Source organism: Kogia breviceps, chromosome 1 (assembly GCF_026419965.1).
Source record: "Kogia breviceps isolate mKogBre1 chromosome 1, mKogBre1 haplotype 1, whole genome shotgun sequence".
In the NCBI taxonomy this organism is placed as follows: Eukaryota; Metazoa; Chordata; class Mammalia; order Artiodactyla; family Physeteridae; genus Kogia; species Kogia breviceps.
This window is the reverse complement of record NC_081310.1, coordinates 125,610,429-125,625,204: the sequence shown is the minus strand read 5'-3', so window position 1 is coordinate 125,625,204 and position 14,776 is coordinate 125,610,429. Positions and strand designations below refer to the sequence as shown.

The 14,776-nt window shown below is 36.6% G+C and overlaps 1 protein-coding gene across 2 annotated transcripts in view; it reads left to right on the top strand.

Annotated features, from left to right (window-relative positions):
* HS2ST1 (heparan sulfate 2-O-sulfotransferase 1) overlaps nt 1-14,776 on the top strand; it is a 190,643-nt gene that overhangs the window by 133,811 nt on the left and 42,056 nt on the right. For both annotated transcript variants that reach the window (XM_059061650.2, XM_059061641.2), the window contains exon 2: nt 13,253-13,491. In XM_059061650.2, the coding sequence (XP_058917633.1) occupies nt 13,253-13,491 (239 nt within the window). The remainder of the gene's footprint in view (nt 1-13,252; nt 13,492-14,776) is intronic.

Below are 14,776 nucleotides of genomic sequence, written 5' to 3'. Positions count from 1 at the left end.
GTTACCAATACTGAAAAGACTATTTTGATGAGATTGGTGATGATATAATGAATGTGATTTTTTTTTTTTGGAATTGTATAATTAAACATGTTAACATTTGGAGGATCTGCTAAACTCCATAAACTATTATTTTTCAAATGACGGTACAAGGTAGATCAATATAGCAATGTATAAAAAGTTTACTAATATCATCTTATATTATGTATCATATTACAACTAGCCTTTAAGAAATAACACTTGTTGAGTTTTAGTGTAGTGTCAAAAACTTATCTGAAAAGATTATTAAAATATTCCTTTTTCCAACTGTGCATCTGTATAAAATCTGTGTAAGTCTGATTTCTTCATAGACTCGAACCCAAATAATATGTGGTAACATTTTGAATGGAAAACAGTTATGAGAATCCAGTTATCTTCCATTAAGCCAGACATTTAGAAATATATGCAAAAATGTTAAAAAGTCGTTCTTTTTACTAAATTTTCCTTTTTTTTTTACTAAATTTTCTTTGTGAAAATAGTATTTTCACAAAACTGTCATTTATGCTAACATATTATTATTTTTGAATCAATTAAATATTTTTTAAGTGTTATAGTTTTCATTTCTAATATGACATTGGTAGATATAACCCACATGAATGAAAACTCTTTGGAGTCCCTAATTTTTTTTTTTTTTTTTTTTTTTTTTTGCGGTATGCGGGCCTCTCACTGCTGTGGCCTCCCCCGTCGCGGAGCACAGGCTCCGGACGCGCAGGCCCAGCGGCCATGGCTCACGGGCCCAGCCGCTCCGCGGCACGTGGGATCCTCCCGGACCAGGGCACGAACCCGCGTCCCCTGCATCGGCAGGCGGACTCCCAACCACTGCGCCACCAGGGAAGCCCTGGAGTCCCTAATTTTTAAGTGTATAAAGAAAGAGCTTCTGAGACTAATAAGTTTGAGAACTGCTGACTTACAAGATACAGCCCATATCCCAGTATGATGATTAAGATGCTGTGTCTCGGCCTCTACCCACTTGTCTGCCTCATGTTTTACTTTGCCCTTACCCATTCTCTCATATTCTGAGCTTATCAAGAACCACTTTTAGGGTCTAAATGCACCATGCAAGCACAGGGAGATCAGCTCGGTGCTTTGTGACCACCTAGAGGGTTGGGATAGGGAGAGTGGGAGGGAGGGAGACGCAAGAAGGAAGAGATATGGAGATATATGTATATGTATAGCTGATTCACTTTGTTATAAAGCAGAAACTAACACATCATTGTAAAGCAATTATACTCCAATAAAGATGTTAATAAATAAATAAATAAATGCATCATGCAGTATTATGCCTCCAACGGGTCTGCTCAAGCTTTCCTCTCTGCCTAGAATGACTTTCTTTTTATACTCAGAAGATACTTTCTTTCTCAATCATCTCCTCTATGAGTCCTTTCCTAACTCTCCCATTTATGGGACCTCCACTGCATCTTATAAAATTTTATTATAATGCCATGCCACCAAACTCTCCAAGCTTAGGCTTATCTCCAGGACATGATACAATAACTATAAATTAATAGATTCTCAGTAAGTGTTTATGGAATTAGTTAATGAATCCAGTGTGAAGAACTTCATTATAAATTATCACAACGTTCTCATTACTTAAAGCTACATAGTACAGTATGAATCTGCTCATTATTTGAATTTTTGCCGTAATCATAAGAGATATATTCTTTGTCTTTCTCAAGGTAAACAAGATATACCTGTGTGTCACTGAATAAGACAGGATTATGGGAAGAGTATGTAAGCATTCCACTCCCTGTTCTTGCTTAATTGTCACCGGCCTGCTTCTGTCTTTATTTCTTCTCTTTCCTACATTGTTAGAGGCTAGGTGGAGAGAATCCTTCAAAACAATCTATACGCTAGCAGAGAAATTGATATCTTAGCTTTACAGAATTTACCTAGTGGTAACTGACCCCAGAGGTCCTGTGGCTTCAGCTCTCATCAGTGCAGAAATCCTTTCTACATCATCTTTTGGTGGGTCCTCATGCAGCCTCTAGATGAGTATCTCTAGAGACTGATAGCTTACCTCCCCCTAAACTGCATATATCTTTTCTTTGCACTACTAATTATTTAAAAGCCCGTTCTCTCTTGAGCCATAGTCTATCTTGTCTTCTGGAGTAATTCTATAGAAAGGGTGCCTCCTTTTCACAATAACTTTTCAAATATTTCAAGATAACTTTTAGTACTTTTATGGAATTTCTCTAGCTAAGTGCATTGGGTTTTTTAAAGCAGTTCTTTGTGTGGCGTGGTCCATCCAGCTCATTTCCATTCTGAATGTATTCTATTCTGTGTGTATGCCAGAAATGATACATAATATTCCCTGTGTGATAAATATAGTTTTCCTAGGAACTGTGCCTTCCAGTGGTTTAAAACAGTAATTACTGTGTTTTGGTTAGGAATATACACTTTGGTATCAGATTGATGGTTTGGATTCTGACTTTGTTTCTAAAAACTCTGTAACTAATCTGAGTCTACATTTCCATATTATTACCTTATAGGTAATAGGTATAGGGTTACTGTAGGAATTAAATGAAATAATATATGTTTAAACACACAGCAGCATTGCTTCTGGCCCATAATAAAGGCTCAATAAGTGGAACAGTTATTACTATGATAATTATATGCTTATCAGTATAGCTACAATTGTCATAGATTTTTTAGCTGTTTCACACTACTGTTGTTAAATAATTTTATAATCAAATTATACTAATGTATTTGTTATTTATCAACTTAGTCACTCTGCAGGCTTTCATGGCTTCCCCAATGACCCATCTCTATATTTTGAAACCCAGCTCCATCTTTTCAAGGCTCAGTTTATCCAGTGTATCTTTCTCCATAAGTTTTTTACCCCAATTCTTGGTTTCAAAAGTGTTTTGTTCTCTGTTATAGCATTTATTACAATGGCATTTGTTTGATTTTGTGTAAGATGGAAATTTAAAATACGAATAGATTACTTGAGAAGTATGTATTGATAAAAAAGGTGTGAGGGATGTTTTGAGATGTCTTATCTTGGTAAAGCCTGAGACAATGGAAAAGTATATTGGTTGGAATCCCCATTTTCTATCAGAGTATTCATTTCAAGTGATTGAGATATGTAAAGAATGAAGTCTTAAAGTCAGCTCACCTATAATTTTTAACTATAACATTCTGTATTTTAAAAACAGGTACTTGCAAAAAAAAATGTTACTTCTATAATATCATCATGCCATATTTAACTGTGCAGCTCTACTCCTTCCTCATATAGAAGCAGACTAAATCTCAGATGACAAGTATAATGTGGAGCACAAGCTCTGGAGTCAGATTGATCTTGGACAGTATCCTGACGTTAGTATTCAGCTGGTGATCATTTAACTTCTTTGAGACTCAGTTTCCTCATTTAGATGAGAATAATAATAGTGCCTCTTAGGGTTGTTTTAAAAATCAAAACTTGAGATAATGCATATAAAACTCTGAACACAGAGCATGCATATAATAGATGATACATTTAAAATACACAGTGAGAACTCAGTGTTAGCTATTAGCAGTATTATTATTTCATATAGGTGATGAATACATTTCTCAGATTGGTAATTAAGGAAGGTTATAAGAATTTCACGTTTTAAACTTTGTGTAATAACTGTACAAAACTGTAATCAAGTTTGAAAAGTATATTAAGCAAAACATAATGCATATTCCTTTAACTTAGTAACCTTAGCAATAAAAAGAATTATATTGGTGGTCATTGGATCAATGGGATATTTAACAGCTACTTTAATATTCTTACCTAATAGATCCTCTTAAGAGCATTAACCAATATATTTTTAGTAATAATTCATTAGTGAGATGAAATTTGGAAAATTTTATTTCTATTTTGCAATACATTTTTATTAATGTTAATAATCAGTGTATAATTAATGCCCAAATATAATGTATATGTAAAACATGTATCTATAAGGGTCTAGAAAAGTCCTTGCACATGGGGTCACAGGTCTTTTACCTCCTTATATAAGGTTATTCCTAAGTATTTTATTCTTTTCAATGTAATTGTAAGTGGGATTGTTTCTTTAAATTTTTCTTTCTGGTAGTTCGTTGGTGTATAGAAATGCAACAGATTTCTGTATATTAATTTTGTATTCTGCAACTTTACTGAATTCATTAATGAGCTCAAGTAGTTTTTTGGTAGCATCTTTAGGATTTTCTATGTATAGTATCATGTCATCTGCAATCAGTGACAGTTTTATTTTTTCCTTTCCAATTTTGATTCATTTTATTTCTTTTTCTTGTCTGATTGCTGTGGCTAGGACTTTCAACACAATGTTGAATAAAAGTGCAGAGAGTGGGCATCCTGTTTTATTCCTAACGTTAGAGGAAATGCTTTCAGCTTTTCACCATTGCATATGATGTTAGTTTTGGGCTTATCATATATGGCCTTTATTATGTTGAGGTATGTTCCCTCTATATCTACTTTCTGGAGAGTTTTTTTAATCATAAATGGATGTTGAATTTTGTCAAAGGCTTTTTCTGCATCTATTGAGATCATCAGATGGTTTTTGTTCTTCAATTTGTTAATGTTGTGTATCACATTAATTGATTTGTGGCTATTGAACCATCCTTGCATCCCTGATATAAATTCCATTTGATCATGATGTATGATCCTTTTAATGTATTTTTGTATTCAGCTTGCCAATATTTTGTTGAGGATTTTTGCATCTATGTTCATCAGTGATATTGGCCTATAATTTTCTTTTTTTGTGGTATATTTGTCTGGTTTTGGTATCAGGGTGATGTTGGCCTCATAGAATGAGTTTGGAAGCATTCCTTCCTCTGCAGTTTCTTGGGATAGTTTAAGGATAAATGAGGTGGGTCCAGTGGCTAGAGCAGGCTCTCTGGTGGGTGGGGCTGAGTCTTCCGGGGATTCTGGGGCTATTGTTTGCCTACTGGTGGGCAGAGCTGGATTCCTGTGTCTCTGGCTGCAGGGCTCTGGGAGTTCTGGGTCTAGTGCCTGCACACTGGTGTGTGCAGCTGGGTCCTGGGCCCTCTGGTGGGTAGGGCCATGTCCAGGCGCTGCTGTGGGCTCAGGAGTGTTAAGGTACCCTGTCTGCTGGTGGGTGGAGCTGTGTCCCCACCTAGTTAGTTGCTTGGCCTGAGGAGTCCCAGTACTGGTGGGTGGGGGTGGGGGGAGCTGGGTCCTGACATTAATAAGCTAGAGGGAAGATTCCAGAATGGCTCTTGTTAACACCAGTGTCCACATGGTAGAACAAGCTCCCCCAAATGGCTGCCACCAGTGTCTTTGCCCCAGGGTGATCTCCAGTTGCCTCCTGTCTCTCTGGGAGACTCTCCAAGATCAGCAGGTGGGTCTGACCCAGGTTCCTTTCAAATTACTGCTTCTGCCCTGGGTCCTGGAGCAGGTGAGATTTTGTATGTGTCCTTTCAGAGTGGAGTCTCTATTTCCCACAGTCCTCTGGGTCTGTGGAAAGTAAGCACCACTGGTCTTAAAAGCCAGATGCTCTGGGGGTTCATCTTCCTGGTTCAGGACCCCTGGGCTGCAAAGCCCATTGTGGGGCTCAGACCCCTCATTCCTTGGGGATAACCTCTGCAGTTGTAATAATTCTCCCATTTGTGGGTCACCCAACCCAAGGGTATGGGCCTTGACTATACCACGATTCCACCTCTCCTGTCCATCTCCTTTTGGTTCCTTCTTTATACCTTTAGTTGTAGAAGATCTTTTCTGGTAGTTTCCGGTCTTTTTCATCAATAGTTGTTCTATAAATAGTTGTAATTTTGATGTGCTCATGAGGGGAGGTAAGCTCAGGGTCTTTGTACTCTGCCATCTTGGGAATTCCTCTTGCTTTATTTTCATTTTCATTCACTTCAATGTATTTTTAAATTTCCCTTGATACTTCTTTTGTTTTCTGTTTTTTCTTTTTTCTACATTCCTGTGAATTACTTTTATATTTATTAAAAATTACCTTTTGATTTATCCATAGTGTTTTTGAGTTTAATGTCTTTGTATAGCTTTTTTCATGGTTGCTTTATGTGTTACATCATATAAATATCACATGTCACAGTTTACTGGTGTCATCAGTTTACCAATTCAAGTGAAGTACAGAAACTTTACTTTCATTTACATCCCTTTACTATCTGCCACTTACAGTATAATTGTATTAAATATTTACTCTGCGTACATTTAAAATTACATCACATCATGTTACAATTTTTGCTTTGTCAAACATATTTTTGAAAACTTGAAGAGAAGGAAAGTTTATTGTATTTACCCATGTGTTTATTCTTTCCTTTTTTTTTTCTGGTGTTTTAAGATTTCTTCTTTTGTCTTTTTTTTTTTTTCTGTCTGGAGAACTTCCTTTAATCAATCTTAGGGTAAATCTAGTGGCAGTAAATTACTGTCGCTTTCTTTTGTATAAGAATATCTTATTTTCCCCTTCCTTCTTGAAGGTGATTTTCTTTGGGTATAGGATTCTTTTATTTCACCACTTGAAAAACGTTGTGCCACTTCGTTCTGGCTCCATGACTTCTGATGAGAAATCTGCTGTTATTCCAGTTTTTTCTAAAATAAGGCTTCATTTTCTCTGGCTGATTTCAAGATTTTTTCTTTATTTTTAGTTTTCAGAAGCTTAATTATGATGTATCTTGCCATGGATGTCTTTGGTTTATCTCATTTGGAGTTTGTTCAGCATCTTGAATCTTTATGTCTCTTGTCAAATGTCAAGTTTTCAGCCATGATTTCTTTGAGAACTCTTTCAGCCCTGCTTTCTTTCCCCTTTCCTTCCAAGACTCTGTGACACCAATGTTAGATCCTTTGTTATATCCCACAGTTCCCCAGGGCTCTGTTGCTTTTTTCCCTCCCAGAGTATTCTCTCATTGTTATTCTGATTGGGTAATTTCTTTTATTCCATGTTCCAGTTCACTAAATTTCTCTCCTTCCTTTCCATTCTGCTATTGATCCTATTCACTGAGCTTTTCATCTTGATTACTTTGTTTTTGAGTTCTAAAATTTCTATTTAGTTCTTTATGTATTCTATTTCATTAATGAGCTTATTTGCTGAGGCTTTCTATTTGGTTCAAGCTTATTTGTAATTGTTCATGAAAGCATTTTTATCATGACTGCTTTAAATCTTGGATAATTCTAACATCTCTGTACCCTTGATATTGTTGTTTCTTGATATTGACTATTCATTGCGTTTGAGATCCTCTTGGTTCTTGATATGTTGAGTACAATTTGATTGAAACCTGGATGTTTTTATATTATGTTGTGAGACTCTGGATCTTTTTTTTCTTTTAAATTGAATGAAAGATTCTTTAAATTCGGTAGTGCTTTATGGTTTTCAAAAGTTTCACACACATGATTTCATATAATCACATAAGAACCCTTTTTCCCCCCCTTACCCCTATATTGCCCCTCCCCCTTTCCCTCTCTCCACTGGTAACCACTAGTTTGTTCTCTATATCTGTGGAGACTCTGAATTTTATTTAAACCTTCTGTTTTAGTTGACTTTTTCCAGTACTGCTCTGGCAAGGGAAGGGGTGCCACTTTGTAACTGCCAAGTGGTGATAGAAGTCCAGGTTCCCTTGCTGGCCTCCATCAACACCTGGTGAACTCATTGTTACCTCTGGGCAGTGGCCTCCTTATGCTGGGGGATGGTGAAAGTCCTGATTCTCCACTAGGTCTCCTCTGACACCACCAAGTGGGGAGGGGCAGGGGCCTCTCATCACTGCCATGTGGAGGCAGGCTTTCTGATTCCTTGCTTGGTCTTCCCTGACACTGCGGACGTGCCTTGTTACCTGCTGCCTGGGATGAAAGTCCTGGCTCCCTACTTGGTCTTCCCTGGCACCACTCCATCAGGGATACTGGGCATCTGATCACACTCTTGTGAGGGTGGAAGTCTAGGCTACCCACCAGGCCTGTGCGAATGGAAGTGGGACCACAGTCTTTTTCTGTGGAGTTTGACTAAAGCTGAGTGATTATTATCTAAAGTTTTCTGTCTTACTATGCTGTCTCTTGGTGCTTTGGCAAGAGATAGCAGGCTTTTGTTGGGTTTCTTTTTGTGTATGCCTGCTCCTCGGTTGCTCGCTTCTACTGTTCCAAGCCTGGGATATATGAGGCTAAAGAAAACTTAGGGAACTAACCACTGTGTCATTCCTTGGGTCTCAAGGGCCCTAGGTAGTCTGTTTTCTTCTCTCCAGCTTTTAAGTCTTATGTTTGTCTTATATATAATGTCCAGGGTTTTTAGTTGTACTTCATGGGAGGAATAGCAAAACATAGGTTTACACTATCTTCCTTGAAGTGGAAGATGCTCTCAACTCCTTTTTATAGGATGATCCACTGAAACATACTTGTAAGTTTTAATGATAACACATGCACCCTTGCTGACTGCCTGGAAACCACACAAGAAAGCATTTGCCAGTGTTGGGAGTCCAGCCTTTAGTCATCCATATAGAAATTTATTTTGTCAGTCCCCATGGTGATTGACTTCAAGGAGACTGACTCAGGCTAAAAATATTCATAAGAAAGTGATGTATATAATCAGACAACCAATTTATTTAATTCATAATGATTACAAAGTGCTGCTTCCATGAGGATCCGATAGTGTCTGGCTAGACAGTACATTCATAGTAAGTGGTACTGCAAAAGGAATCAGTTAACCTTATAATAGCTTTCTTTCGGTGCAACTTTGTTGCTTCCTACTTCTCATTATAAATAAAGTTTATGGGGAATAAATTATACTTCAGAACAGTATTTGGGGATTTACACAACTCAGGATTTATCCCTAGAAAGTGCTAAGGATCCACTTTAATTCAGATATTTGATGGCTCCAAGCTCTTAGAGCCCAAATTATCTAGCTCTGCAATAGGCACACTTGCCACGGAGTCCTATCAGGTCAAGTTTTGTGCCAAGGCACCCTCCCCATAGACGTTTTTTCAGTAGACGCTGCCAATTTCCTCTGTGATTTCTCTTTGCCTGCTATTCTTACTTGTGAGTAACCTCTTTTTTCAATATACATACTAATGCCTCTAGGCAGTTTACTATCAGGCCTTACTGTCCAAGAGCCTTTTTTTTTTTTTTTTAGAAGTAATTAAACTGGGGTCGTGGAGCCCCCTGCCGATATTTGGGCTCTAAGAGGAAGCCCTGCAATGCACAGGGAGACAGGGTCCATAGTTTTCATAATATTCTCAAAGGGGTCTGTGACCCAAAAAATCATTATGAGCCACTAATGCATATTTTTGCTCTGTTCTATTATACGTATGTAGTGTAAATCTGTTACAAACCACCTTTATTATCTACTGAAATCTTAATATTGTTATTGTCAACTTCTATGTTTTCTTTCAATTATAGATAATAAAAATTTGGTCTTTTTTCTTAATGTTCTTTGCCTTTTATTTATTAGTTATTTACCTATCATCTAACTATATATTTTTTACTGTAACATGCAGAAGTTTCAGTATTTGAAAGCAAGGCAATTTACTGGTCTTTCCATTTGCGGGTTGTTTTTTTTTTTTAATCCCTATAATCCTAAAGTGTTACCCACTATACAGATATACTACACATTTTGAACATTTGTAAAATGTTTATTTTCTGCTGAAACCATTGCACAATTGAGCTTTGGTGGGGGCAGAAGATTATATTCATGAGTGCTTTAATTTGTACAGAATACAAAACATTTCTCTAAATTATTTAATACATTGAACATTTATTTCAATGTTCAAAGAGAAAAGGTGTTTCCCCAAATAATGACCTTAATGTTAAAAAAAAAAACTACTCAAAGAATATGTTGCAATTAAAAAAAAAATCTTTTCTTCAGTTATTTTTCTTTTTTCTGTAGTTTAATATATACATCTTTGTGGCTTTAATCCTTTGTAAGACTTAGTTTGGTGTATTTAATGCAGTGTTTTATACTTAGCTTGATCATTATGTTCTTTCAATAAATAGGCCTTTAATGCCCTGTCAATGCAGAAATAGGTAATTATTGCTATTATGAATGGCCTTTTAGAAGACTTGTGTTTGTTGGTAATCTGCCATGTGGAAAGGTCACTGAACTGAGATGTATGCCACCTTCAATAGGAGCCTAGAAGAACTAGAATTGCCATGAAGTTCAGTGTCCATCTTCAGTGTTTGGAATATTAGTGCCAGTTGTGCTTGGCCTGCCTGTAATATCATGACTCAGATTGCACTCCATGTTATTTGCAGGCTGTACATTTTGTGGTAGTTCTGGAATAACTTGCATAGCAGATTCTTTATAATTCATTACTCAAACATGAAAAAAGCATTACTTCAAAATGCATCTTTAGTATTTTAAATATGCTGCCTACATTCTCTAAGTATACTCCAAATGTGCTGTAACTAATAAAGCTTCCCCACTGATTTAAGAGAGTCTCAGAAGTTATACTAACTAGGTGCAGAGCTTCTTTGATTAAAAAAAAAAAAAAAGGAACTATTGAGTACTTACTAAGTAAAGAAAATGGCCATATTGCAAACATCCTTACTGGTTTTAAGTATTGTCACAGGAGAAGAGATAGTAGTTCACCATCAACAGTAGCTACTGTTATTTTTCAACTAAGTGAGATTTGATTTTATGGACTAATATTACTAGCAAAAATTATCTTAATATTCCAAACTATTTTTATCTTTTTATGTAGTTTTAGGCATAACACTACATTAGTAATTATCTTGTTTGCTTAAGCAAAGTAAAAACATTTGAAAAATAGAAAATGCATATAAATGTATTATTTGAAAGAGGAAAGTAGTTACCTGAATTTGCATCTTTTCATAATTTAAGAAATGTTTTTAATTGTGTGAAATATACAGTTCATATGCTTTAATACACATAGTGAACCAAGAATAATGGTTAATTTTTTTTTTTTTTTTTTTTCTCGGTACGCGGGCTTCTCACTGTTGTGGCCTCTCCCGTTGCGGAGCACAGGCTCCGGACGCACAGGCTCAGCGGCTGTGGCTCACGGGCCCAGCCGCTCCGCGGCATGTGGGATTTTCCCGGACCGGGGCATGAACCCGTGTCCCGTGCATCGGCAGGCGAACTCTCAACCACTGCGCCACCAGGGAAGCCCAACAATGATTCATTTAAAAAACATGCTAGTTTCATGCTCCAGCTAGAGTTTTAGCACCTTAAAAAATAAAAAATCCATAGACTAAATAATTTCTTTTAAAAAAATAACAAACTGTTTCTTTTCCAAATGCTTGATTTCAGAAAAACTAGTGAAAGTAAATTCAGCATTGTTGGTTGTTGGTGTAGCCATTAAAAGTAAAGGTAATTTCATGTATATCTGGGCTGCTCTCACAGTTCTGTCAGCCCTTAAATGACAACAGTACTGTTTTATTTCTCTTAGTAGAAAAAGGAGGGTGTGTGGACATAACAATACCATAATAGTTTTGGACTGTGGTGACAGTTGAGGTTGTTTGGAAGATAAAATTCCTTTAAAATTATTGAATATAATATGCTTAGGCTCTCCATATGTTGAATTTAATGAGACAGCTTCCATATCCTATGGAGATGCTTGAGCATCATACATTACCTTGATCATAGATTCATTTGCATAGTACTGTCAATTTGAAAAATATTATGCTTTCTAAACATGTGGTATATGCTTCTTAAAAATCTGTCCAGATTTCTTTTTCTTTCTATTTCTTCTTAGTGTTTTTCTATGCATTGTCTTTTTTTTCTTGGCCCTTAAATGTTGGTATTCCCTAAGATTCTGTTCTAAGATTACTGTCTCTTTCCATGCTATGTATTCTACATTATCTAGGTAGTTTCATCCATTCCTGTGGTTTTCCCAAATGTCTTTCTTCTGCATGAACCTTTATTCTCAGCACTTGACCTATGTGCCCAATTATCTTAATCTCCTGTGTGTCCCGGACAATCCAACAGTATGTTCAACATTAAGCTCATCTCTTTTTCTCCACATTCCCAACCAGCTCTCCCCCATGAAAATGGATACACTTGTAGGCATATATGTGCTTCTCTTCCTGCTTTGGAAAGCACACTGCTGGTAAGCAGCAGGCCCGAAACTTTAATTCAAGTCCTCTGAATGTGAATCCTCAGCTCAGAGCATACTGTGTTAGCATAGTGGCCATATCTTCTGAACCAAAATTTAAGATGCATAGTCAGACAATATTTGAAGCCTGAACTTGTTATTGTAATTATACCACATTGCTTTTTCATGTAACTTTACTAAATTGTCGCAGTATGGTAGGTAGATGCTAACACACATATAATGTAAAATTGCAATTATGTATGAGACATGCAGTATGAGGTATATACACATACATTTTGTGTGTGTGTGTGTGTGTGTGTGTGTGTGTGTGATTTGACCTACTTAGAGAGATTAGATGATGCTTCCCTTGCAAGTGATGATTAAATTCAATGTGAAGTTTGAGGAGTTCACTAGATAGGGTCGAGGTTGAGGGAGAATGGATGAGAGTTCAAGGCAGGTAAGATAGCTTGCACAGAGAGCTGGTGGTAGGAGGGTGCATGCTGTGTGTGAACAGTTGTCTTTGTGCAAAGTAACTTGCAATCTTGTTATTTTTTCCCCCTCATTTCTTCCCATTTTCTTTCTTCATTTGAAGCTGAAGTTTTCTAAAGCAAAATGTTACTGCTTTTCAAACTGCTTGGTGGGCAGTGATTTGAATTAGAGGAACCATGGAATTTAAGGAATAAACATAACCAGGACTTATCTGTAATACAACACCAAAAAGAAAAATGTTTTATTATGGTGTCGTTTCTACTGTTGTTACCTAAAAATCACACCAGCATTTATAATCACTGCCCTGCTACATTTTGATAAAGCAGGCGATAACTACATCCTAAGTAATAAATTTCAAAATCATTGCCTAAATTATAAGTAATTTATTTTCTAAGTGTATTTTTTACTGTGAAGTTTCGTATTCTATTCAGTCTGTCTTTATGTGTTTGAAAATTAGTTCAGGCTGTAGAAATTCTATTGGAATGTAAAGTGTCTTTTGAACTACACTGAAGAACTCTCTGGTCTGTGGAGTTCTAAACTTGATGACTGTTTATTCTTTCATTCTTCATATGCATATGTATTATCCTTCAGAGGTAATTCTGAAGTTTTGGCCCTCAAAACATTTTTTCAGCTGCTCTTAACCCAGTTCTTGAATAGGAAAACTATGTTCCAGGAATAGGAAATTATTTTCAGTGTTTACAACTTCCTTATAGTGTCTTTTAAAACTAAGTTCATAATCTGTTTTTCTTTGCAGAAAGGGCTATTGCAAGACATGAAGTTCGAGAGATTGAGCAGCGACATACGATGGATGGCCCTCGGCAAGATGCAGCTTTAGATGAGGAAGAAGACATGGTGATCATTTATAACAGAGTCCCCAAAACTGCAAGCACCTCTTTTACCAATATTGCCTATGACCTATGTGCAAAGAATAAATACCATGTTCTTCACATCAACACGACCAAAAATAATCCAGTAATGTCACTGCAAGATCAGGTAAATAGCACATAGGGGATGTGTAATGTTTTCTGACACTTTCTAACTCAAATTTTGTATCTCAAGGAGATAAAGCATTTTAAGGGATATATATGCTGAGCCCAGTGGATTGTAAGTTTCTTGGGGGAGAAGACCAACCGAACTTACCTATAATTTTACATTCTTCACATTCTTGAATTTTTGAAGAGAATATTGATGCTCTTCAGTGTGGTATCCTTTTAAAAATGTGAAATATTTTTACCAGATGCCCTGCAATAAAAATCATTATATTGTCTCCACTTATGATTGAGAAATCTTTATTTGATGAATACCTATATTCTATATGGTTCAGTTTTGTGACTAGACTCCTGAATTTCATCCTATCTTTACTATAATTTATGTAAGTACTAGCTATAAATTCCTGAAAAACAGGGATTGCAGCTTATATATTTTTTTTTTTTTTTTTTTTTTTTTTTTTTTTTTTTTGTGGTATGCGGGCCTCACTGTTGTGGCCTCTCCCGTTGCGGAGCATGGGCTCCGGACGCGCAGGCTCAGCGGCCATGGCTCACGGGCCCAGCCGCTCTGCAGCATGTGGGATCTTCCCGGACCAGGGCACGAACCCGTGTCCCCTGCATCGGCAGGCGGACTCCCAACCACTGCGCCACCAGGGAAGCCCTGCAGCTTATATTTTTAACATAATCTTGCCTTTCAAGTTGTTAAGACTCTTTAGATAAACAGGTAGATAGATAATTTTATGAAATGGTTTTAAGAAAAGTGGAGCAAGTTATCATGAAATGAAATTGACTCCCCTCTTTAGCAATAGTTTCAGATATTTTCTTCACACCTGGAGTTCTGACTATAATTATAAAGTTCTCTCTACAAATACTGAAGGGAATGGGAATTGGGCCCCATGAGACGAAAAGATAATATTTGAAAATACTATGTAGGATCAAATACCATATTGAGGTAACTTATTAGAAAGGTATTTGTGATAGTCATATAGTTACAGTGTATTTATCTGTTTGATTGAAGATAGCTGAACTTGTTTTATTGTCACAGAATTGATTGTTATACCACTATTTAGCATACCTATAATCCTCACACTGAAGCAAGAGGATAACATTGATACACAAGGTTAGGATCACTTTCTTGCTAGAGAGCTATTTGTAAGGGCTAATTGTATATGGCATATCATCTGCCCATGTAATTCTTGGCTCTCTGAATTATCCCTAATGACTCTTTTTTATAAAACCAAAAATCTACATTCATCAGCCAAATCAAATAACTCTTCTGTAAATGAGAAGAA